Source organism: Lampris incognitus, chromosome 1 (assembly GCF_029633865.1).
Source record: "Lampris incognitus isolate fLamInc1 chromosome 1, fLamInc1.hap2, whole genome shotgun sequence".
Taxonomy (NCBI): domain Eukaryota; kingdom Metazoa; phylum Chordata; class Actinopteri; order Lampriformes; family Lampridae; genus Lampris; species Lampris incognitus.
In genome coordinates, this window is record NC_079211.1 from 153,643,018 (window position 1) to 153,670,680 (window position 27,663).

At 45.4% G+C, this 27,663-nt stretch overlaps 2 protein-coding genes across 5 annotated transcripts in view; one reads left to right on the forward strand and one right to left on the reverse strand.

The window, feature by feature from the left end:
* The window catches only part of ascc2 (activating signal cointegrator 1 complex subunit 2), a 46,964-nt gene extending 42,991 nt beyond the window's left edge, over positions 1-3,973 (forward strand). The window contains exon 19 of the mRNA XM_056275554.1: positions 3,794-3,973. Within this exon, the coding sequence (XP_056131529.1) occupies positions 3,794-3,965 (172 nt within the window). The 3' untranslated portion in view covers positions 3,966-3,973. The remainder of the gene's footprint in view (positions 1-3,793) is intronic.
* Positions 3,974-4,631: 658 nt separating this feature from the next.
* Positions 4,632-27,663, reverse strand: part of rnf215 (ring finger protein 215) — a 34,350-nt gene continuing 11,318 nt past the window's right edge. The window contains exons 5-11 of one of the 4 annotated variants that reach the window (XR_008809949.1): positions 23,683-23,737; positions 23,366-23,470; positions 22,581-22,697; positions 19,935-20,078; positions 16,349-16,451; positions 15,852-16,212; positions 14,770-15,650 (exon numbers count right to left, since the gene is read on the reverse strand). Coding sequence is in view for 3 of the 4 variants with exons in the window: in XM_056275556.1 (XP_056131531.1) it covers positions 16,190-16,212; positions 16,349-16,451; positions 19,935-20,078; positions 22,581-22,697; positions 23,366-23,470; positions 23,683-23,737 (547 nt within the window). In the remaining variant the exon portion in view is untranslated. Of the gene's footprint in view, positions 4,763-14,769; positions 16,213-16,348; positions 16,452-19,934; positions 20,079-22,580; positions 22,698-23,365; positions 23,471-23,682; positions 23,738-27,663 lie in introns of those variants that run through there. The other 3 variants (XM_056275556.1, XM_056275558.1, XM_056275557.1) reach the window with 3 other exon arrangements.

Genomic DNA, 27,663 nt, shown 5'->3' on the forward strand with positions numbered 1-27,663 from the left:
ATGTCTTTCTGCAGCTTCCCGAGAGACTCCCACAACACCCACAGATGTCCTTCTACAGCGTCCCGAGAGACTCCCACAGCACCCACAGATGTCCTTCTACAGCGTCCCGAGAGACTCCCACAACACCCACAGATGTCCTTCTACAGCGTCCCGAGAGACTCCCACAACACCCACAGATGTCCTTCTGCAGCGTCCCGAGAGACTCCCACAACACCCACAGATGTCCTTCTGCAGCTTCCCGAGAGACTCCCACAACACCCACAGATGTCCTTCTGCAGCTTCCCGAGAGACTCCCACAACACCCACAGATGTCCTTCTGCAGCTTCCCGAGAGACTCCCACAACACCCACAGATGTCTTTCTGCAGCTTCCCGAGAGACTCCCACAACACCCACAGATGTCTTTCTGCAGCTTCCCGAGAGACTCCCACAACACCCACAGATGTCCTACAGCGTCCCGAGAGACTCCCACAACACTCACAGATGTCCTTCTGCAGCGTCCCGAGAGACTCCCACAACACCCACAGATGTCCTTCTGCAGCGTCCCGAGAGACTCCCCACAACACCCACAGATGTCTTTCTGCAGCTTCCCGAGAGACTCCCACAACACCCACAGATGTCCTTCTACAGCGTCCCGAGAGACTCCCACAACACCCACAGATGTTCTTCTGCAGCTTCTCGAGAGACTCCCACAACACCCACAGATGTCCTTCTACAGCGTCCCGAGAGACTCCCACAACACCCACAAATGTCTTTCTGCAGCGTCCCGAGAGACTCCCACAACACCCACAGATGTCTTTCTGCAGCTTCCCGAGAGACTCCCACAACACCCACAGATGTCTTTCTGCAGCTTCCCGAGAGACTCCCACAACACCCACAAATGTCTTTCTGCAGCTTCCCGAGAGACTCCCACAACACCCACAGATGTCTTTCTGCAGCTTCCCGAGAGACTCCCACAACACCCACAGATGTCCTTCTGCAGCTTCCCGAGAGACTCCCACAACACCCACAGATGTCCTTCTACAGCGTCCCGAGAGACTCCCACAACACCCACAGATGTCTTTCTGCAGCTTCCCGAGAGACTCCCACAACACCCACAGATGTCCTTCTACAGCGTCCCGAGAGACTCCCACAACACCCACAGATGTCCTTCTACAGCGTCCCGAGAGACTCCCACAACACCCACAAATGTCTTTCTGCAGCGTCCCGAGAGACTCCCACAACACCCACAGATGTCTTTCTGCAGCTTCCCGAGAGACTCCCACAACACCCACAGATGTCCTTCTGCAGCGTCCCGAGAGACTCCCACAAATGTCTTTCTGCAGCGTCCCGAGAGACTCCCAAAACACCCACAGATGTCCTTCTACAGCGTCCCGAGAGACTCCCACAACACCCACAAATGTCTTTCTGCAGCGTCCCGAGAGACTCCCACAACACCCACATATGTCCTTCTGCAGCATCCCGAGAGACTCCCACAACACCCACAGATGTCCTTCTGCATCTACAGTTACGTCACTTCTTCCTGACTTGCTGTTTGCTCCAGCAGTACAGCTAATTACCACTGCCAAAAGGCCTTAGAGTCAAACTGATCCTCCCAGAACCAGAACTTGTCATGCTTCCTGCCTGCCTTGTCCTCCCAACTTCTTGTCTCTCCGTTCTTCCAGCAGCTTCAGAACCACAGTCCCTCTTGTGCTCTCATCCCTCCCCCATGTCGTCCAGTCCCTCTTGTGCTCTCATCCCTCCCCCATGTCGTCCAGTCCCTCGTGCTCTCATCCCTCCCCCATGTCGTCCAGTCCCTCCCGTGCTCTCATCCCTCCCCCATGTCGTCCAGGGTACAGGGACAGCTCTGTGCAGCGGATCCGGATCCCCTGCGTGGAGCAACTTCTTCTTTAGTTTGCATTGACAGGTGGCAAACCAGCTTAGAGGTGCATTACCGCCACCAACTGGACGAGTGTGGAACAGGAGGTTTTTGTCCTATGTGATGTAAATTATACGTATATAAAAAAGAAAGTTCTTCCCCACCCCTCATCCTATTCTTTAATATAATTTCTCAGTCTAGGCTCTGAGAGGGCCTGAAAACCTTTCTCAGCAGCCCCCCCCTTCATAAAATCCTACTTCCCATGCATTTCTAAGGCTTTTGAAAGTTTGATTTAAGACATGTTAATACCAATTAAGGCCTTATTTTATATTAATGAATTCGATGCCTTTTAAGGCTTTTTAAGGATCATCTGGAACCCAGAAAAGGATAGGATAGTGGAACTAACAGCCCTCATATTCTGGTTGTGGGCGGGATGCTGAGAGCAGCAGATCCAGTGTCGCTAGCTAGCTGTCACTGTACCTTGGATGACGTGGGGAAGTGCAGATTCAGTGAAAATAGGCTGTCCAACCAAGGTTTCGCGGCATGGCTGAAAGCGGGACCAGGCAATGTATACGAGGCACAGTGTGTTTTTTGCAGTAAGTGTTTCAAACTCGGCACGATGGGAAGGAGAAAAAACCATCATCTTTTTGAGGTGGCGAACATTCCGCAGGATGATGCCGATCAGTTCGCCACACAAGCGGAGGGACAGGCTGGCACGAAAAATAATTACAACAGGTGGAGGCAGAATTGACAAAAAGTCTGCAGATCCATGCCATAGCTGTGAAAAAGAGTACCCACGTTAAATGGCGAGGGACATATGCTCAGTTTTTTGCCAGCAGGTTGTCCAGTGATGTGACACTTCATTAGCACACTTTACTATATATACTTGATGAACGCAGAAAACTAGCTGTTTGGCTCTCAGCCAGCCGTGTCTTTTTACTGATGAGTCATGATTTTTCTGTTGTTTTCCATGTGCTGCATAACGTTTGAAGTGATCATCTAACCGTTTACCTGGACCAGACAAGATGCATGTTATGTTACAGTGAACATCTGAAGAATGTGGTCCTAAGTGTTTTCTTCCGTCAGTTTTGGTTTTTGTAAAACTGGTCTTAAATGTCATTCTGATTGGCATAAAAAAGGTATTAAATCTAACTTGCCTTAATCCACAGGGACCTGCTTTACTTTACGGTTCTGTTGTGATGTGTCACTAATGACCCTGTCAGAAGGTCCAGTAAGGGTCTGACGGTGGGAAACAAACATGGCATGTCCTGCAGCTTCCTCGGCATCTTATATAGTGGTTTCTTCCAGAAACCGTCAACAGTGTTGATAAAAGTGCTCAACAAACGAGGAGCAGAATATTAAGATTAATCTTAATATTCTGCTCCTATATATATATATATATATATGGTTACAATGTATTATAGGGGGTCGGAAATTACCTAGTAGTAGTAGTAATTATCACGTAATTTCTTAGAAATAAGGTTGAAATTACCTTGTAATTTGGGTTAGGGTTAGGGGGTAAGGGTTAGGGGGTTAGGTTAGGGGTTAAGGGTTAGGGGGTTAGGGTTAGCTGTAAAATTATCTGTAAAAACTACCACCTTATTACTAGGAAATTACAAGGTAATTTCCGACCCCCTTAAATAAAGACCATATATATATATATATATATATATATATATATATATAAATTAAGATAGATGTCGGAAAACAACTTAGATGCATTTCAGTACAAGCTTGTTTTGTGCGTCGTGCACTCATCAGCTGCCCATGTGATTGACTGGCTTTGAGGGTGTGAGGGGGTGGAGCAGCGACTGGGATGGCTCAGAAGGGTGGGGTAATTGTCTGGACAGACTGGAGAGAAAAGGGGGGGGAAATACAAAACATTATAGACTTTCTGACTCAATACACAGACACATGTCCTCCCTGTTCTCGTCCAGGTACCGACCGGAGCCTCCCGGTAACGTGGTGGGCCGACCCAAAGGCCAGGGCCAGACCCAGGAGACCTTCCTGGACCGACGCAAGAAGGAAGCCAACAAGAGCCGCGGAGCCAATCACAACCGACGCACCATGGCTGACCGCAAGAGGAACAAAGGCATGATCCCCTCCTGAGGCCCACCTGCCCCACCGCCCACACAGGACCAAACCAGAGAGGGTGAGCAAACATGGCAGACCGCAGACAGGCATGGTGGCTAAAAAAGGAGTGAGAGAGAATTAAGGCTTGCGTCAGCTGGTGTTGGGTCACACTTCATTGTTGACTTCTGGTTGACCTTAACCTGTCCAGACCCCCCCCCCCCCCAGCCCCTCAAGATTATGCCATAGCCCCAAAGTTATCGTCACCGCCGACGTTTAATTTGCTACGGCGTTTGGAGATCGGCTCATGTTCATGGGACTTTCCAGAGGCTGAAGAGAAGTTGCTCCAGCTTCCTAATATTCCTCGACAACGCCACATCCTGGCTTTTTTTCTTTCTTTCTTTTTTTTAAAGTGGAGGTCATCAGACAACTGGTGTGAGTATGGAAAGTTGTAAAAGACACCTACTTTTACTGTCTGAGCTGGAGGACCTGCGGCTCCTCAGCCCAGCCCAGGTTTTCTCCAGTCTCTTTTCTGAACCAACGCTGGTGGCGGCGTGATGACAAAAGATAAAATGCTGGTTTTTGCCAAGTAACAAATCAGTTTATTGCTATTATGAAGAAGATCCAGAGTGACGCAGTCAAAGTTTCTTGGACATCGTCAACAAAGAGGAATGAAGCAGACGTGTGGTGGACTGGCCACTTCGCGGCTCCTGTGGCGTCTGGAAGAAGAACCACGATGAGGTGTTCGTCTCTACAGAGAGGACTTCTATCTGCCAAGTGGGGACAGCCATGCACAGCAGCTACTCTACTGGAGATCAGAAGATCTACTGGAACATCTGAAACCAAATAAAGTTCACGTATGGATACTTTCTGCAGTTGTCTTAACAGAAATTAAATAAAACAATAAGCATTGATACCGTGTGTTTATATTTCAATAGAGATCATGGCTACAGTGACTGATACCGTGTGTTTATATTTCAATAGAGATCATGGCTACAGTAACTGATACCGTGTGTTTATATTTCAATAGAGATCATGGCTACAGTGACTGATACCGTGTGTTTATATTTCATCAGAGATCATGGCTACAGTGACTGATACCGTGTGTTTATATTTCAATAGAGATCATGACTACAGTGACTGATACCGTGTGTTTATATTTCAATAGAGATCATGGCTACAGTGACTGATACCGTGTGTTTATATTTCATCAGAGATCATGGCTACAGTGACTGATACCGTGTGTTTATATTTCATCAGAGATCATGGCTACAGTGACTGATACCGTGTGTTTATATTTCATCAGAGATCATGGCTACAGTGACTGATACCGTGTGTTTATATTTCAATAGAGATCATGGCTACAGTGACTGATACCGTGTGTTTATATTTCAATAGAGATCATGACTACAGTGACTGATACCGTGTGTTTATATTTCAATAGAGATCATGACTACAGTGACTGATACCGTGTGTTTATATTTCATCAGAGATCATGGCTACAGTGACTGATACCGTGTGTTTATATTTCATCAGAGATCATGACTACAGTGACTGATACCGTGTGTTTATATTTCAATAGAGATCATGACTACAGTGACTGATACCGTGTGTTTATATTTCAATAGAGATCATGACTACAGTGACTGATACCGTGTGTTTATATTTCAATAGAGATCATGACTACAGTGACTGATACCGTGTGTTTATATTTCATCAGAGATCATGGCTACAGTGACTGATACCGTGTGTTTATATTTCATCAGAGATCATGACTACAGTGACTGATACCGTGTGTTTATATTTCAATAGAGATCATGACTACAGTGACTGATACCGTGTGTTTATATTTCAATAGAGATCATGACTACAGTGACTGATACCGTGTGTTTATATTTCAATAGAGATCATGACTACAGTGACTGATACCGTGTGTTTATATTTCAATAGAGATCATGGCTACAGTGACAGATACCGTGTGTTTATATTTCAATAGAGATCATGGCTACAGTGACTGATACCGTGTGTTTATATTTCAATAGAGATCATGACTACAGTGACTGATACCGTGTGTTTATATTTCATCAGAGATCATGACTACAGTGACTGATACCGTGTGTTTATATTTCAATAGAGATCATGACTACAGTGACTGATACCGTGTGTTTATATTTCAATAGAGATCATGACTACAGTGACTGATACCGTGTGTTTATATTTCAATAGAGATCATGACTACAGTGACTGATACCGTGTGTTTATATTTCAATAGAGATCATGGCTACAGTGACAGATACCGTGTGTTTATATTTCAATAGAGATCATGGCTACAGTGACTGATACCGTGTGTTTATATTTCAATAGAGATCATGACTACAGTGACTGATACCGTGTGTTTATATTTCATCAGAGATCATGGCTACAGTGACTGATACCGTGTGTTTATATTTCAATAGAGATCATGGCTACAGTGACTGATACCGTGTGTTTATATTTCAATAGAGATCATGACTACAGTGACTGATACCGTGTGTTTATATTTCAATAGAGATCATGGCTACAGTGACTGATACCGTGTGTTTATATTTCATCAGAGATCATGGCTACAGTGACTGATACCGTGTGTTTATATTTCAATAGAGATCATGACTACAGTGACTGATACCGTGTGTTTATATTTCATCAGAGATCATGGCTACAGTGACTGATACCGTGTGTTTATATTTCAATAGAGATCATGACTACAGTGACTGATACCGTGTGTTTATATTTCAATAGAGATCATGACTACAGTGACTGATACCGTGTGTTTATATTTCAATAGAGATCATGACTACAGTGACTGATACCGTGTGTTTATATTTCAATAGAGATCATGGCTACAGTGACTGATACCGTGTGTTTATATTTCATCAGAGATCATGACTACAGTGACTGATACCGTGTGTTTATATTTCAATAGAGATCATGACTACAGTAACAGATACCGTGTGTTTATATTTCATCAGAGATCATGGCTACAGTAACAGATACCGTGTGTTTATATTTCAATAGAGATCATGACTACAGTGACTGATACCGTGTGTTTATATTTCAATAGAGATCATGGCTACAGTGACTGATACCGTGTGTTTATATTTCAATAGAGATCATGGCTACAGTGACTGATACCGTGTGTTTATATTTCATCAGAGATCATGACTACAGTGACTGATACCGTGTGTTTATATTTCAATAGAGATCATGACTACAGTGACTGATACCGTGTGTTTATATTTCATCAGAGATCATGGCTACAGTGACTGATACCGTGTGTTTATATTTCATCAGAGATCATGGCTACAGTAACAGATACCGTGTGTTTATATTTCATCAGAGATCATGGCTACAGTGACTGATACCGTGTGTTTATATTTCATCAGAGATCATGGCTACAGTGACTGATACCGTGTGTTTATATTTCATCAGAGATCATGACTACAGTGACTGATACCGTGTGTTTATATTTCAATAGAGATCATGACTACAGTGACTGATACCGTGTGTTTATATTTCAATAGAGATCATGACTACAGTGACTGATACCGTGTGTTTATATTTCATCAGAGATCATGGCTACAGTAACAGATACCGTGTGTTTATATTTCAATAGAGATCATGACTACAGTGACTGATACCGTGTGTTTATATTTCAATAGAGATCATGGCTACAGTGACTGATACCGTGTGTTTATATTTCAATAGAGATCATGACTACAGTGACTGATACCGTGTGTTTATATTTCAATAGAGATCATGGCTACAGTGACTGATACCGTGTGTTTATATTTCAATAGAGATCATGACTACAGTGACTGATACCGTGTGTTTATATTTCAATAGAGATCATGACTACAGTGACTGATACCGTGTGTTTATATTTCATCAGAGATCATGACTACAGTGACTGATACCGTGTGTTTATATTTCAATAGAGATCATGGCTACAGTGACTGATACCGTGTGTTTATATTTCATCAGAGATCATGGCTACAGTGACTGATACCGTGTGTTTATATTTCATCAGAGATCATGACTACAGTGACTGATACCGTGTGTTTATATTTCATCAGAGATCATGACTACAGTGACTGATACCGTGTGTTTATATTTCATCAGAGATCATGACTACAGTGACTGATACCGTGTGTTTATATTTCATCAGAGATCATGACTACAGTGACTGATACCGTGTGTTTATATTTCATCAGAGATCATGACTACAGTGACTGATACCGTGTGTTTATATTTCATCAGAGATCATGACTACAGTGACTGATACCGTGTGTTTATATTTCATCAGAGATCATGGCTACAGTGACTGATACCGTGTGTTTATATTTCAATAGAGATCATGACTACAGTGACTGATACCGTGTGTTGATATTTCATCAGAGATCATGGCTACAGTGACTGATACCGTGTGTTTATATTTCAATAGAGATCATGGCTACAGTGACTGATACCGTGTGTTTATATTTCATCAGAGATCATGACTACAGTGACTGATACCGTGTGTTTATATTTCATCAGAGATCATGGCTACAGTGACTGATACCGTGTGTTTATATTTCATCAGAGATCATGACTACAGTGACTGATACCGTGTGTTTATATTTCAATAGAGATCATGACTACAGTGACTGATACCGTGTGTTTATATTTCATCAGAGATCATGACTACAGTGACTGATACCGTGTGTTTATATTTCATCAGAGATCATGGCTACAGTAACTGATACCGTGTGTTTATATTTCAATAGAGATCATGACTACAGTGACTGATACCGTGTGTTTATATTTCATCAGAGATCATGACTACAGTGACTGATACCGTGTGTTTATATTTCAATAGAGATCATGGCTACAGTGACTGATACCGTGTGTTTATATTTCAATAGAGATCATGACTACAGTGACTGATACCGTGTGTTTATATTTCAATAGAGATCATGGCTACAGTGACTGATACCGTGTGTTTATATTTCATCAGAGATCATGACTACAGTGACTGATACCGTGTGTTTATATTTCATCAGAGATCATGACTACAGTAACTGATACCGTGTGTTTAAATTTCAATAGAGATCATGGCTACAGTGACTGATACCGTGTGTTTATATTTCATCAGAGATCATGACTACAGTGACTGATACCGTGTGTTTAAATTTCAATAGAGATCATGGCTACAGTGACTGATACCGTGTGTTTATATTTCAATAGAGATCATGGCTACAGTGACTGATACCGTGTGTTTATATTTCATCAGAGATCATGACTACAGTGACTGATACCGTGTGTTTATATTTCATCAGAGATCATGACTACAGTGACTGATACCGTGTGTTTATATTTCATCAGAGATCATGGCTACAGTGACTGATACCGTGTGTTTATATTTCATCAGAGATCATGGCTACAGTGACTGATACCGTGTGTTTATATTTCAATAGAGATCATGACTACAGTGACTGATACCGTGTGTTTATATTTCAATAGAGATCATGACTACAGTGACTGATACCGTGTGTTTATATTTCAATAGAGATCATGACTACAGTGACTGATACCGTGTGTTTATATTTCAATAGAGATCATGACTACAGTGACTGATACCGTGCGTTTATATTTCATCAGAGATCATGACTACAGTGACTGATACCGTGTGTTTATATTTCATCAGAGATCATGACTACAGTGACTGATACCGTGTGTTTATATTTCATCAGAGATCATGGCTACAGTGACTGATACCGTGTGTTTACATTTCATCAGAGATCATGACTACAGTGACTGATACCGTGTGTTTATATTTCAATAGAGATCATGACTACAGTGACTGATACCGTGTGTTTATATTTCAATAGAGATCATGACTACAGTGACTGATACCGTGTGTTTATATTTCATCAGAGATTATGACTACAGTGACTGATACCGTGTGTTTATATTTCAATAGAGATCATGACTACAGTGACTGATACCGTGTGTTTATATTTCATCAGAGATCATGACTACAGTGACTGATACCGTGTGTTTATATTTCAATAGAGATCATGACTACAGTGACTGATACCGTGTGTTTATATTTCATCAGAGATCATGACTACAGTGACTGATACCGTGTGTTTATATTTCATCAGAGATCATGACTACAGTGACTGATACCGTGTGTTTATATTTCATCAGAGATCATGACTACAGTGACTGATACCGTGTGTTTATATTTCATCAGAGATCATGACTACAGTGACTGATACCGTGTGTTTATATTTCATCAGAGATCATGGCTACAGTGACTGATACCGTGTGTTTATATTTCATCAGAGATCATGGCTACAGTGACTGATACCGTGTGTTTATATTTCAATAGAGATCATGACTACAGTGACTGATACCGTGTGTTTATATTTCAATAGAGATCATGGCTACAGTGACTGATACCGTGTGTTTATATTTCATCAGAGATCATGACTACAGTGACTGATACCGTGTGTTTATATTTCATCAGAGATCATGACTACAGTAACTGATACCGTGTGTTTAAATTTCAATAGAGATCATGGCTACAGTGACTGATACCGTGTGTTTATATTTCATCAGAGATCATGACTACAGTGACTGATACCGTGTGTTTAAATTTCAATAGAGATCATGGCTACAGTGACTGATACCGTGTGTTTATATTTCAATAGAGATCATGGCTACAGTGACTGATACCGTGTGTTTATATTTCATCAGAGATCATGACTACAGTGACTGATACCGTGTGTTTATATTTCATCAGAGATCATGGCTACAGTGACTGATACCGTGTGTTTATATTTCAATAGAGATCATGACTACAGTGACTGATACCGTGTGTTTATATTTCAATAGAGATCATGACTACAGTGACTGATACCGTGTGTTTATATTTCAATAGAGATCATGACTACAGTGACTGATACCGTGTGTTTATATTTCAATAGAGATCATGACTACAGTGACTGATACCGTGTGTTTATATTTCATCAGAGATCATGACTACAGTGACTGATACCGTGTGTTTATATTTCATCAGAGATCATGGCTACAGTGACTGATACCGTGTGTTTATATTTCATCAGAGATCATGGCTACAGTGACTGATACCGTGTGTTTATATTTCATCAGAGATCATGACTACAGTGACTGATACCGTGTGTTTATATTTCATCAGAGATCATGACTACAGTGACTGATACCGTGTGTTTATATTTCATCAGAGATCATGACTACAGTGACTGATACCGTGTGTTTATATTTCATCAGAGATCATGACTACAGTGACTGATACCGTGTGTTTATATTTCATCAGAGATCATGGCTACAGTGACTGATACCGTGTGTTTACATTTCATCAGAGATCATGACTACAGTGACTGATACCGTGTGTTTATATTTCAATAGAGATCATGACTACAGTGACTGATACCGTGTGTTTATATTTCAATAGAGATCATGACTACAGTGACTGATACCGTGTGTTTATATTTCATCAGAGATCATGACTACAGTGACTGATACCGTGTGTTTATATTTCAATAGAGATCATGACTACAGTGACTGATACCGTGTGTTTATATTTCATCAGAGATCATGACTACAGTGACTGATACCGTGTGTTTATATTTCAATAGAGATCATGACTACAGTGACTGATACCGTGTGTTTATATTTCATCAGAGATCATGACTACAGTGACTGATACCGTGTGTTTATATTTCATCAGAGATCATGACTACAGTGACTGATACCGTGTGTTTATATTTCAATAGAGATCATGGCTACAGTGACTGATACCGTGTGTTTATATTTCATCAGAGATCATGACTACAGTGACTGATACCGTGTGTTTATATTTCATCAGAGATCATGACTACAGTGACTGATACCGTGTGTTTATATTTCAATAGAGATCATGACTACAGTGACTGATACCGTGTGTTTATATTTCATCAGAGATCATGACTACAGTGACTGATACCGTGTGTTTATATTTCATCAGAGATCATGACTACAGTGACTGATACCGTGTGTTTATATTTCAATAGAGATCATGGCTACAGTGACTGATACCGTGTGTTTATATTTCATCAGAGATCATGACTACAGTGACTGATACCGTGTGTTTATATTTCATCAGAGATCATGACTACAGTGACTGATACCGTGTGTTTATATTTCAATAGAGATCATGACTACAGTGACTGATACCGTGTGTTTATATTTCATCAGAGATCATGACTACAGTGACTGATACCGTGTGTTTATATTTCATCAGAGATCATGACTACAGTGACTGATACCGTGTGTTTATATTTCATCAGAGATCATGACTACAGTAACTGATACCGTGTGTTTATATTTCAATAGAGATCATGGCTACAGTGACTGATACCGTGTGTTTATATTTCATCAGAGATCATGACTACAGTGACTGATACCGTGTGTTTATATTTCATCAGAGATCATGACTACAGTGACTGATACCGTGTGTTTATATTTCATCAGAGATCATGGCTACAGTGACTGATACCGTGTGTTTATATTTCATCAGAGATCATGACTACAGTGACAGATACCGTGTGTTTATATTTCATCAGAGATCATGACTACAGTGACTGATACCGTGTGTTTATATTTCAATAGAGATCATGACTACAGTGACTGATACCGTGTGTTTATATTTCATCAGAGATCATGACTACAGTGACTGATACCGTGTGTTTATATTTCAATAGAGATCATGACTACAGTGACTGATACCGTGTGTTTATATTTCATCAGAGATCATGGCTACAGTGACTGATACCGTGTGTCTATATTTCATCAGAGATCATGACTACAGTGACAGATACCGTGTGTTTATATTTCATCAGAGATCATGACTACAGTGACTGATACCGTGTGTTTATATTTCAATAGAGATCATGACTACAGTGACTGATACCGTGTGTTTATATTTCATCAGAGATCATGACTACAGTGACTGATACCGTGTGTTTATATTTCAATAGAGATCATGGCTACAGTAACTGATACCGTGTGTTTATATTTCATCAGAGATCATGGCTACAGTGACTGATACCGTGTGTTTATATTTCATCAGAGATCATGACTACAGTGACTGATACCGTGTGTTTATATTTCATCAGAGATCATGACTACAGTGACTGATACCGTGTGTTTATATTTCAATAGAGATCATGGCTACAGTGACTGATACCGTGTGTTTATATTTCATCAGAGATCATGACTACAGTGACTGATACCGTGTGTTTATATTTCATCAGAGATCATGACTACAGTGACTGATACCGTGTGTTTATATTTCAATAGAGATCATGACTACAGTGACTGATACCGTGTGTTTATATTTCATCAGAGATCATGACTACAGTGACTGATACCGTGTGTTTATATTTCATCAGAGATCATGACTACAGTGACTGATACCGTGTGTTTATATTTCAATAGAGATCATGGCTACAGTGACTGATACCGTGTGTTTATATTTCATCAGAGATCATGACTACAGTGACTGATACCGTGTGTTTATATTTCATCAGAGATCATGACTACAGTGACTGATACCGTGTGTTTATATTTCATCAGAGATCATGACTACAGTGACTGATACCGTGTGTTTATATTTCAATAGAGATCATGGCTACAGTGACTGATACCGTGTGTTTATATTTCAATAGAGATCATGACTACAGTGACTGATACCGTGTGTTTATATTTCAATAGAGATCATGACTACAGTGACTGATACCGTGTGTTTATATTTCAATAGAGATCATGACTACAGTGACTGATACCGTGTGTTTATATTTCAATAGAGATCATGACTACAGTGACTGATACCGTGTGTTTATATTTCAATAGAGATCATGACTACAGTGACTGATACCGTGTGTTTATATTTCATCAGAGATCATGACTACAGTGACTGATACCGTGTGTTTATATTTCAATAGAGATCATGACTACAGTGACTGATACCGTGTGTTTATATTTCATCAGAGATCATGACTACAGTGACTGATACCGTGTGTTTATATTTCAATAGAGATCATGGCTACAGTGACTGATACCGTGTGTTTATATTTCATCAGAGATCATGACTACAGTAACTGATACCGTGTGTTTATATTTCAATAGAGATCATGGCTACAGTGACTGATACCGTGTGTTTATATTTCATCAGAGATCATGACTACAGTGACTGATACCGTGTGTTTATATTTCAATAGAGATCATGACTACAGTGACTGATACCGTGTGTTTATATTTCATCAGAGATCATGACTACAGTGACTGATACCGTGTGTTTATATTTCATCAGAGATCATGACTACAGTGACTGATACCGTGTGTTTATATTTCAATAGAGATCATGACTACAGTAACTGATACCGTGTGTTTATATTTCAATAGAGATCATGACTACAGTGACTGATACCGTGTGTTTATATTTCATCAGAGATCATGACTACAGTGACTGATACCGTGTGTTTATATTTCAATAGAGATCATGACTACAGTAACTGATACCGTGTGTTTATATTTCAATAGAGATCATGGCTACAGTGACTGATACCGTGTGTTTATATTTCATCAGAGATCATGACTACAGTGACTGATACCGTGTGTTTATATTTCATCAGAGATCATGGCTACAGTGACTGATACCGTGTGTCTATATTTCATCAGAGATCATGACTACAGTGACTGATACCGTGTGTTTATATTTCATCAGAGATCATGGCTACAGTGACTGATACCGTGTGTTTATATTTCATCAGAGATCATGGCTACAGTGACTGATACCGTGTGTTTATATTTCATCAGAGATCATGGCTACAGTGACTAAATGCCAACATGGTTTCCAAACCAGCTTTGAGTCTCAGTCGCTAACATTTTAAAACACTGTCGTGTTACAGAAGTGCTTCATCTTCTGTAAAGAACTGCGGGTGGAAAATTATGATGGATTATTAATGAATCATTAATAATTGAAAAATCATGATGGATTATTGACAACATACAGCTAAACCACCTCTCAGAAAAGAAACGTCAACGGGTGTGTTTGTTTGGACAAGCACAAAGGGGTGAGTTGTGTTTTCTATGAACAATAACAGAACAGGCAGGTGACTGATGGGCCCCAACAAGTATGAGCACATCAGCGTGATACGTTCATCAATGTGTTGTCTTTTGACGGGGCCCAGAACCCCTGGGGGCCATGCGCGACCACAAAATCCAGTCCCTGTCATGTGATTACTAGGGGACGTAGCTGAATCTTCACCTAAGAGTGAAGTGTGAGTTCTTTGTTCCTACACCAGGCACACCATCAGTTTTGAGTTCCCGTTAGTCCACTTCGGTATTTAGGAGCTGACATGATTTGGGCTTGTGGAGAACATGGACCTGGTATAACGGCTGTCTGTAGTGGGTTGGAAGGTCATCTTTACACCGTTTCCTACAAAGCACTAAACCTCCACGCACAAACACCTCCCCGGGTAAGAAGTCGTCTTCAGTAGCCAGCTTCACCGATTAAAAGTCATTGTTTCAAGAATTCAGACCATCACAAACTGCAAAACGCTGGCCGACCTTCCACATCAGAGGCTGCCGGATGCATAAGCCCTTTGCTCCGGCCTCGCACTATGCTCAAGAAAGAATTCATGTATTTTATTCAGGAAACAATATTTGATATTTACACAAATAGCCTATAAAGAGCCACCATTGCACTGGTGTAACTCTCACTCACTCACACACACACACACACATACACACACACACCACATACAGTACTAGTTATTGCGTCCCGTAGCAGTACAGTAACGTGATCCCAGGAAGAAGTACCTGTTCAGACAACAGTAACGGTGCAGTACGCACAGTAACGGTATTGTTTTCATACAACACGGCTGTGGGTCGGTGGGACCTGGTTTGGGATTGGCTGGTGGGCTGCCTCTCCCCTCCCCCAAATCCCCAAAGGTAAGAGGTCAAAGCAGGACTGTTCCACGGTTCCAGAGACCGGTCGGCGAGAGAGAGGATCCTCTCTCCCTCGAGCCTGTCCCAGAAGGGAGGAAGCGGCGAGGTCAAAATACGGCTACCGAAATGTCACCCAAGAAGAGACGTGAGGTTTGATTCCTGTTGTGGTTCGGCTCGGAGCTGAGGAGTCACTCGACGTGGGGCAGAAGTTAATTGTCTCTGCGGAGGTTACCTAGAGAGTCACAGCAGAGCAACAGACTTGGTGAGTTTCACATCTCGGCCTACACACAACATGAATGATGTATGATGGGAGTTTTGTGAACGGGGTTGTGGGAGCTGAAGGTGTGGTGCTGCGATGGGGCTCCTACCGAGTATGCTGCGTTTACATAGGGGACAAGTGTGCTGCAGGAGCAGCCAGGGGTCCACACAATCCCTGTGGTATTCATGGAGGCACGGCAGGACCCGCAAGCACTAAAACAACAGAATGAGACGAGACTGTAGACTCGGGCCCTTTCAGATGAGTACTAAATAAACCGTTTGAATGCATCAGCCATCTGAGCGGCAACATGGCGGGGTGTCTGTACAGCTGTGGGGTTAGTCTAGCCATGAGGTTGTCTGTGGTGGTGGGGCCTTACGGGAGAACAGGCAACTGGACATGTAAAAAAGGGAAGAAAAAAAAAACTCCAATCATACGTACAGCCCCTGAGACAGACTGTGATTTTGAGCTAATAATAACAACAACAACAATAATAATAATAATAACAATAATAATTTTGAGCTGTACAAGTAACGCTGACCTCACTTAAGACCACTACATAAAGCCTCTGCTATGACCGATGGAAAACATCCGGTCACAATTAGACAGTCCACAGGACAGGACTGGGCCTCTGAGCGCAGTCCTGCCAACAGCACAGTACTACAAATGGTACAACAAACAATAAAATAGTATTACAAGCAGTGTGGCATCAAAGTCGCCACTCAGACAGCCGTCACCTCCATGCTGTCAGACCAGTGTTAACTGCTCGATGGACGCTAAATGGAGAATGCGTGACCAGTCCCATAAAGAAGATCCTGTTGGCTGAGAACGTCACTGCGATGCTCAGGGGCCACGCCTGTTCGATGTGCTGGCCCGCATGAGGCGTGGATGACTGACTGAAGGCATCTATCTCCTTTATTCTCCTTCTGTTGGGGTTTCCTGTCCTTCGACCGGGGTTGTCAACAAGAGAGCTGGCACCTGAAGATGGCATGTCTGACACACCGACAAACATCAAAACTGCTGTCTTTCTGTCTCATTCCGCCACTACAGCCGGTCACAAAGTACAAAAACACTTTGTTTTAAATTTAATAATTCAGAGCAGCGGCAGGGAACCCTGTGTCATGGAGTTCCATATGTATGACTTCATGAATTACTTCCACCAATTAATGTTGAAGGTGACAAGTGCTGCGATCAGGAGTAGTGCTTCAGCTGATATGAAACTCTACGGATGGGACACGGTGGCCCAGCGACCTCTCGAGAGGTTATGGGATAGGAGAGGTGAGGGGACACGGTGGCCCAACGACCTCTCGAGAGGTTATGGGAGGTGAGGTGAGGGAACACGGTGGCCCAACGACCTCTCGAGAGGTTATGGGAGGTGAGGTGAGGGGACACGGTGGCCCAGCGACCTCTCGAGAGGTTATGGGATAGGAGAGGTGAGGGGACACGGTGGCCCAACGACCTCTCGAGAGGTTATGGGAGGTGAGGTGAGGGGACACGGTGGTCCAGCGACCTCTCGAGAGGTTATGGGAGGTGAGGTGAGGGGACACGGTGGCCCAACGACCTCTCGAGAGGTTATGGGATAGGTGAGGTGAGGGGACACGGTGGCCCAGCGACCTCTCGAGAGGTTGCACGAGGTGAGGTGAGGGGACGGTGGCCCAGCGACCTCTCGAGAGGTTATGGGATAGGAGAGGTGAGGGGACACGGTGGTCCAGCGACCCCTCGAGAGGTTATGGGATAGGTGAGGTGAGGGGACACGGTGGCCCAGCGAACCCTCGAGAGGTTGCACGAGGTGAGATGAGGGGACACGGTGGCCCAGCGACCTCTCGAGAGGTTATGGGATAGGAGAGGTGAGGGGACACGGTGGCCCAGCGACCTCTCGAGAGGTTACGGGATAGGTGAGATGAAGGGACACGGTGGCCCAGCGACCTCTCGAGAGGTTATGGGATAGGTGAGGTGAGGGGACACGGTGGCCCAGCGACCCCTCAAGAGGTTACAGGAGGTGAGATGAGGGGACACGGTGGCTCAGCGACCTCTCGAGAGGTTATGGGATAGGTGAGGTGAGGGGACACGGTGGCCCAGCGACCTCTCGAGAGGTTATGGGATAGGAGAGGTGAGGGGACACGGTGGCCCAGCGACCCCTCGAGAGGTTATGGGATAGGTGAGGTGAGGGGACGCGGTGGCCCAGCGACCCCTCGAGAGGTTACAGGAGGTGAGGTGAGGGGACACGGTGGCTCAGCGACCTCTCGAGAGGTTACAGGAGGTGAGGTGAGGGGACACGGTGGCCCAGCGACCCCTCGAGAGGTTATGGGATAGGTGAGGTGAGGGGACGCGGTGGCCCAGCGACCCCTCGAGAGGTTACAGGAGGTGAGGTGAGGGGACACGGTGGGTCAGCGACCTCTCGAGAGGTTATGGGATAGGTGAGGTGAGGGGACACGGTGGCCCAGCGACCCCTCGAGAGGTTACAGGAGGTGAGGTGAGGGGACACGGTGGCCCAGCGACCCCTCGAGAGGTTACAGGAGGTGAGATGAGGGGACACGATGGCTCAGCGACCTCTCGAGAGGTTGCACAAGGTGAGGTGAGGGGACACGGTGGCCCAGCGACCTCTCGAGAGGTTATGGGATAGGAGAGGTGAGGGGACACGGTGGCCCAGCGACCCCTCGAGAGGTTATGGGATAGGAGAGGTGAGGGGACGCGGTGGCCCAGCGACCCCTCGAGAGGTTATGGGATAGGAGAGGTGAGGGGACACGGTGGCCCAGCGACCTCTCGAGAGGTTATGGGATAGGAGAGGTGAGGGGACACGGTGGCCCAGCGACCCCTCGAGAGGTTATGGGATAGGAGAGGTGAGGGGACACGGTGGCCCAGCGACCCCTCGAGAGGTTATGGGATAGGAGAGGTGAGGGGACACGGTGGCCCAGCGACCCCTCGAGAGGTTATGGGATAGGAGAGGTGAGGGGACACGGTGGCCCAGCGACCTCTCGAGAGGTTATGGGATAGGAGAGGTGAGGGGACGCGGTGGCCCAGCGACCTCTCGAGAGGTTATGGGATAGGAGAGGTGAGGGGACACGGTGGCCCAGCGACCCCTCGAGAGGTTATGGGATAGGAGAGGTGAGGGGACACGGTGGCCCAGCGACCTCTCGAGAGGTTATGGGATAGGAGAGGTGAGGGGACGCGGTGGCCCAGCGACCTCTCGAGAGGTTATGGGATAGGAGAGGTGAGGGGACACGGTGGCCCAGCGACCCCTCGAGAGGTTGTACGAGGTGAGGTGAGGTGAGGGGACACGGTGGCCCAGCGACCCCTCGAGAGGTTATGGGATAGGAGAGGTGAGGGGACGCGGTGGCTCAGAGACCTCTCGAGAGGTTATGGGATAGGAGAGGTGAGGGGACACGGTGGCCCAGCGACCCCTCGAGAGGTTATGGGATAGGAGAGGTGAGGGGACACGGTGGCCCAGCGACCCCTCGAGAGGTTATGGGATAGGAGAGGTGAGGGGACACGGTGGCCCAGCGACCCCTCGAGAGGTTATGGGATAGGAGAGGTGAGGGGACACGGTGGCCCAGCGACCCCTCGAGAGGTTATGGGATAGGAGAGGTGAGGGGACACGGTGGCCCAGCGACCCCTCGAGAGGTTATGGGATAGGTGAGGTGAGGGGACGCGGTGGCCCACCGCTGGTGTCGGGTGTACGAGGCATGACGGTGGCTGACCTGGTCGTTGTTGAACGGCTCCAGACAGACAGCACAGTTGTCGGTCTCTATGGGCAGTGATGGGTCGCACCACGGCCTGGGCTGGTGGTAGGTCTTGGTCTTCAGGGACGACATTCTCTTCAGTATGTCCTGTTTAGGTAACAGCTGAACACAGCAACAAAGCTGCTTAGAAACGTTAAAAAAATGTGTTTATTTTTGTATATTTGTTTATTTCGAACGTTAAACATTTTAAACTGCATAATAAAAGAAAACAAAAGAGGGGGAAAAGCAAGCAATAGCATCATCAAACATTTGTTTCAAATCTCGGCAGTTGGAAAAGGAGTAGGCAGAAGTTAAAAAAACTTTTCTAGTCCTACCCCCTTTTTCTATTTTAGCATTTCAACAGTGAACTGTGTGATTTAAATGAAAACTCAATCATCTACCACCAGTGACCATGATGTCTAGTAAACCACACAAAGATCCTTCATTCAACACAACAAGAACAAAGCAAGTGCAGAGCAACACCAAAACAACTCAAGAACAACTCAAACAAGATGTCACGGCTCCATCCCATATCTGTTTAAAATATTATTTTTAAAGAGTCTTTTACATTTGATTATTGATTCACATGTTTTAATTTCATCACTGCAATCATTCCATATCTTGACACCTTTGGTTGTGACACAATGATATTTTGCATTTGTCCTTACTGGGTTTTGTTTAAACGTACATATTCCTCTCAGGTCATAATTACTTTCCCTCAACTGGAACAGCCCCTGGATACTGTTGGGTACTTTATGATTTCACACTTTGTACATGATTTGAGCAGTTTTAAAGTCCACCACACCTTTGAATTTTAGTGTTTTCAGTTTGACCAAGAGTTGGTTTGTTGGTTCTCTGCAGTTGGCTTTGTTTACTACCCTTACGGCTCTTTTTTGAATAATGAAGATTGAATCGGTGTTGGTTTTCTATGTGTTCCCCCACACTTCCACACAGTAGGTGATGTATGGAAGTATGAGGGAACAGTACAAGGTGTAAAGTGAAGCTTGATTTAGAAGATCTTTGACTTTGAATAGTATTGTGATTGATTTGGATACTTAAGCCTTGGTATAATTTATATGTGGTTTCTAACATAATTTATTGTCCACTATTACCCCAAGAAATTTAACTTCAGTCACTCTTTCTATTTCTACATTGTTAATCATGAGTTTCTTGATTGAGTTAATTTTACGGTTACCAAAGATTATAAATTTTGTTTTACTTAAATTCAGTGTTAGTTTGTTAGCATCAAACCACGTCTTTAACTTCATCAGTTCCTTTTCCGCTATATCCAGGAGTTGATCCAGATGATCCCCACAGCAAAATAAATGTGTCATCAGCAAATAAAATGGCTTTCAGAGATTCAGACACTTCACAAATATTGTTTGTATACAGAATAAACAGTAATGGTCCCAACACTGAGCCCTGGGGGACCCCACAGACGATGACTTTGTGATGACTTTGTGTAAGATCTGTTTGTAGTTTCTCTTGACATGCTTAAACCCTAACAGGTAATTCTGTTGAAGCATGCAGATAATAATAATAATAATAATAATGATGATAATAATAATAATGATGATGATGATGATGATGAAAATAATAATGATAATATCCAAAGGAGTTGAATCAAGTGCAAGTGGACTTGGTATATATCCGTGAAGACGTTTCGCCTCTCATCCAAGAGGCTTCCTCAGTTCGTGCCTTTCTGACTAGACCAAGCTAGTCTGACTGGCTGCTGATGAGACTCAGATATTTATCCTCTCGGAGTCGTTGTCAGAGCTATAGATGTCCATTGCTGTTTGTGTCCCGATGTTTACCAATGCCCGTGGCTAACAGAGCCATAGATATGAGTGGCTCTTTGTGTACCGATGTTTGGCCGCGCCCGTCGTTATCGGAGCTATTGATTTTCACCATCGGAGCTATTAATCTGCATTTGTTTAGCAGCGACGGTCGTTGGGGGTGTTAGTTTCGACTTCATTATCCAGTGGTCATGATAGTCGTCTCTCATGACCACTGGCGTGGCCAAACATCGGTACACATTCAACTCCTTTGGATAACCATGACCTGGATGAATGAGAACATTCACAGACAGTAATGATAATAATAATAATAATGGTAATAATGATAATGATGATAATAATAATAATAATAATAATGATGATGATAAAATAAAATAATAATACTAATAATAATAATGCATTTATTTATATATCGCTTTTCATAGAAATCCTGAGTGAGACTATGGCTGAGCTACACAAGCACACATGCACACAGGTCTGCTGGGTCTTCATGTGTGCAAATGACAAGATTGTTTGTTGTGATTATGTTCATTAGCAATAATGAACACAATCACTATGATACACACACACAGACACACACACACACACACACACACACACACACAATTGAAAATCTGTCAAAACACTTGAATCTGAATACTTGTTCACCCCTGAGGGGAACCTGGGTGTAATCCAGGGACACACTAACACAGTTGAGGTGTAGTTGAGGTGTAGTGGATGACAGTAATGTTCCTCTAACATTACTGGGTGTATGTCAAGGACACACTAACACAGTTGAGGTGTAGTGGACGACAGCAATGTTGCTAACAACAGTAAATGTATTGTGTACCTCTAAATCATCAGTAAGCTGGTTCTCCTGGTACTGCCAGCGAGCTTGAACGATGACCCCTGTGCTGAGGATGAGGGCCACCAGGAGAACAGTGTCCCACAGCTGCTGCAAGTACTTCTAAAAAATAAAAACACAAAACAGATGAACGCCGCTACACTTTCATGAAAAGAAGTGTGAAGTGATAGATGTGCTAACTGCATTTTACACAAGGAAGGTAAGATGGTCTCGTTCAGTCCAATGAGTGTAACTGAATTATGTTTCCTCAGCACTGCGGGACTGTGGTGATGCGACCCGGCGGGGCAGAATACAGGCTGCTACTGCGTCTCAGGGTAGGACTGTGGTGATGCGACCCGGCGGGGCAGAATACAGGCTGCTACTGCGTCTCAGGGTAGGACTGTGGTGATGCGACCCGGCGGGGCAGAATACAGGCTGCTACTGCGTCTCAGGGTAGGACTGTGGTGATGCGACCCGGCGGGGCAGAATACAGGCTGCTACTGCGTCTCAGGGTAGGACTGTGGTGATGCGACCCGGCGGGGCAGAATACAGGCTGCTACTGCGTCTCAGGGTAGGACTGTGGTGATGCGACCCGGCGGGGCAGAATACAGGCTGCTACTGCGTCTCAGGGTAGGACTGTGGTGATGCGACCCGGCGGGGCAGAATACAGGCTGCTACTGCGTCTCAGGGTAGGACAGCCACATAACCTGTGTCCACTACTGCTTCCAATGCTTGTGGGCCTCGGTTTAAACCAGATACCTGTTTGTCTACTGCCCCCCCCCCCCCCTCACCTGGACCTGAGAGTTGGTCTCTCCTGTGCAGATGACTCCTTGCCATTCTCCGTACAGACCCCCTCTGGAGCGACCACAACTGGACCACAGTGTCAGGGTGGCCCCCTGTCAGAGCACATAGAGACATGCCATAGAACAGACAACCCACTTTTACAGTCACTCTGTTAACACAACCTTAGGGTAAAAGTGAACAGGGTAACTCACCAGGTTGGCATGACAACCTCAGGGTAAAGCTGAGTAAAGTGAACAGGGTAACTCACCAGGTTGTCATAACAACCTCAGGGTAAAAGTGAGTAGAAGTGAATGGGGTAACTCACCAGGTTGTCCTGTAGAATAGTTTTGTATGTGACCTTTGCTGTCATGTGAAGGCCCCTGTGCAGAAATCAAACCGCTGTCACCAAGTTGCCCCTCCACATACATGAAGCCCTTATGTGTCCATTCACACTGACGGGGTATCACACTGACACACACGGACACGCACGCACACACACAGATATATACAGTATATGCACATACTGATACACACCCACACATGGCAATACACAGTGTTTCAGTACAGGCGGCCAGGCTCATGGACAACAACACATGGACAGCAACACATGGACAGCAATACATAGATAAGGTACTTATTCCACCTAAACTATCCTGAATTATTAAAGCATCACCCATTCCTGTCCTGACACTTAGAATAAGAGGGTAGTTGCTGTAGTTGGGGGGAGAGTGATGTAGTTGGGGGGAGAGAGATGTAGTTGGGGGGGGTGTAGTTGGGGGGAGAGTGATGTAGTTGGGGGGAGAGAGATGTAGTTGGGGGGGGGATGTATTCTGGTATCTCTAAAGAAGACACGGTGAGTTGTATGAAGGGAGACCAGACACCCACACATGTCTGATGGGACTGACATGTCTGAGTATCTGAGTTTGTCTAATGGAAGTACAGAAGCACTTCTTTGACCCAGCTTGTGGATAATGGGGGCTTACCAGACTTCCAGTTGGGGAGAATAAGTCTCCGGGCCAGAAGTGAGGCAATGCTATAGAGTTAGCTTGGGGAGTAGTGACGTCTACACCCTCACTAGGAACTCCAAAAATAGCAGTGATTGGGCTGGGTTCAGTTGTCTTACAACAAATAAATGAGAAAGCTTCAAAGATACGACCCCAAAAATGTAGTCAAAGATGGGCACTCCCAAAACATGTGGCCGACTGTGGCTGGGTTCAGGTGGCACCTAATACAAGTAGGATTGATACTGGGACAGAATTTGGACAGTTGCTCTCTCATGTCATGTAAAGGTGAATACACTGTAAGAGGTGACGCCCGAGGCAGAGAGAGGTGGTGTGAATGTGCTGTAAGAGGTGAGGCCTGAGGCAGTGAGAGGTGGTGTGAATGTGATGTAAGAGGTGACGCCCGAGGCAGAGAGAGGTGGTGTGAATGTGCTGTAAGAGGTGAGGCCCGAGGCAGAGAGAGGTGGTGTGAATGTGCTGTAAGAGGTGAGGCCCGAGGCAGAGAGAGGTGGTGTGAATGTGCTGTAAGAGGTGAGGCCTAAGGCAGAGAGAGGTGGTGTGAATGTGCTGTAAGAGGTGAGGCCTAAGGCAGAGAGAGGTGGTGTGAATGTGCTGTAAGAGGTGATGCCTGAGGCAGTGAGAGGTGGTGTGAATGTGCTGTAAGAGGTGAGGCCTAAGGCAGAGAGAGGTGGTGTGAATGTGCTGTAAGAGGTGAGGCCTGAGGCAGAGAGAGGTGGTGTGAATGTGCTGTAAGAGGTGAGGCCTGAGGCAGAGAGAGGTGGTGTGAATGTGCTGTAAGAGGTGAGGCCTAAGGCAGAGAGAGGTGGTGTGAATGTGCTGTAAGAGGTGAGGCCTGAGGCAGAGAGAGGTGGTGTGAATGTGCTGTAAGAGGTGAGGCCTGAGGCAGAGAGAGGTGGTGTGAATGTGATGTAAGAGGTGATGCCTGAGGCAGTGAGAGGTGGTGTGAATGTGCTGTAAGAGGTGAGGCCTAAGGCAGAGAGAGGTGGTGTGAATGTGCTGTAAGAGGTGAGGCCTGAGGCAGAGAGAGGTGGTGTGAATGTGCTGTAAGAGGTGAGGCCTGAGGCAGAGAGAGGTGGTGTGAATGTGCTGTAAGAGGTGAGGCCCGAGGCAGAGAGAGGTGGTGTGAATGTGCTGTAAGAGGTGAGGCCCGAGGCAGAGAGAGGTGGTGTGAATGTGCTGTAGGAGGTGATGCCTGAGAGGTGGTGTGAATGTGCCGTAAGAGGTGAGGCCTGAGGCAGAGAGAGGTGGTGTGAATGTGCTGTAAGAGGTGACGCTCGAGGCAGAGAGAGGTGGTGTGAATGTGCTGTAAGAGGTGACGCTCGAGGCAGAGAGAGGTGGTGTGAATGTGCTGTAAGAGGTGAGGCCTGAGGCAGAGAGAGGTGGTGTGAATGTGCTGTAAGAGGTGATGCCTGAGGCAGAGAGAGGTGGTGTGAATGTGATGTAAGAGGTGAGGCCTGAGGCAGAGAGAGGTGGTGTGAATGTGATGTAAGAGGTGACGCTCGAGGCAGAGAGAGGTGGTGTGAATGTGCTGTAAGAGGTGAGGCCTGAGGCAGAGAGAGGTGGTGTGAATGTGCTGTAAGAGGTGAGGCCTGAGGCAGAGAGAGGTGGTGTGAATGTGCTGTAAGAGGTGACGCCTGAGGCAGAGAGAGGTGGTGTGAATGTGCTGTAAGAGATGACGCTCGAGGCAGAGAGAGGTGGTGTGAATGTGATGTAAGAGGTGACGCTCGAGGCAGAGAGAGGTGGTGTGAATGTGATGTAAGAGGTGAGGCCTGAGGCAGAGAGAGGTGGTGTGAATGTGCTGTAAGAGGTGACGCTCGAGGCAGAGAGAGGTGGTGTGAATGTGCTGTAAGAGATGACGCTCGAGGCAGAGAGAGGTGGTGTGAATGTGATGTAAGAGGTGAGGCCTGAGGCAGAGAGAGGTGGTGTGAATGTGCTGTAAGAGGTGACGCTCGAGGCAGAGAGAGGTGGTGTGAATGTGATGTAAGAGGTGAGGCCTGAGGCAGAGAGAGGTGGTGTGAATGTGATGTAAGAGGTGAGGCCTGAGGCAGAGAGAGGTGGTGTGAATTTGCTGTAAGAGGTGAGGCCTGAGGCAGAGAGAGGTGGTGTGAATGTGCTGTAAGAGGCGAGGCCTGAGGCAGAGAGAGGTGGTGTGAATGTGCTGTAAGAGGTGAGGCCTGAGGCAGAGAGAGGTGGTGTGAATGTGCTGTAAGAGGTGAGGCCTGAGGCAGAGAGAGGTGGTGTGAATGTGATGTAAGAGGTGAGGCCTGAGGCAGAGAGAGGTGGTGTGAATGTGATGTAAGAGGTGACGCTCGAGGCAGAGAGAGGTGGTGTGAATGTACTGTAAGAGGTGAGGCCTGAGGCAGAGAGAGGTGGTGTGAATGTGCTGTAAGAGATGACGCTCGAGGCAGAGAGAGGTGGTGTGAATACACTGTAAGAGGTGAGGCCTGAGGCAGAGAGAGGTGGTGTGAATGTGCTGTAAGAGGTGAGGCCTGAGGCAGTGAGAGGTGGTGTGAATGTGCTGTAGGAGGTGATGCCCGAGGCAGAGAGAGGTGGTGTGAATGTGCTGTAAGATGCGAGGCCTGAGGCAGAGAGAGGTGGTGTGAATGTGCTGTAGGAGGTGATGCCCGAGGCAGAGAGAGGTGGTGTGAATGTGCTGTAGGAGGTGATGCCCGAGGCAGAGAGAGGTGGTGTGAATGTGCTGTAAGTGGCGAGGCCTGAGGCAGAGAGAGGTGGTGTGAATGTGCTGTAGGAGGTGATGCCTGAGGCAGAGAGAGGTGGTGTGAATGTGCTGTAAGAGGCGAGGCCTGAGGCAGAGAGAGGTGGTGTGAATGTGCTGTAAGAGGTGAGGCCTGAGGCAGTGAGAGGTGGTGTGAATGTGCTGTAAGAGGTGAGGCCTGAGGCAGAGAGAGGTGGTGTGAATGTGCTGTAGGAGGTGATGCCCGAGGCAGTGAGAGGTGGTGTGAATGTGCTGTAAGAGGCGAGGCCCGAGGCAGAGAGAGGTGGTGTGAATGTGCTGTAAGAGGCGAGGCCTGAGGCAGAGGGGGTGGTGTGAATGTGCTGTAAGAGGCGAGGCCTGAGGCAGTGAGAGGTGGTGTGAATGTGCTGTAAGAGGCGATGCCTGAGGCAGAGAGAGGTGGTGTGAATGTGCTGTAAGAGGCGATGCCTGAGGCAGAGAGAGGTGGTGTGAATGTGCTGTAAGAGGCGATGCCTGAGGCAGAGAGAGGTGGTGTGAATGTGCTGTAAGAGGCAATGCCTGAGGCAGTGAGAGGTGGTGTGAATGTGCT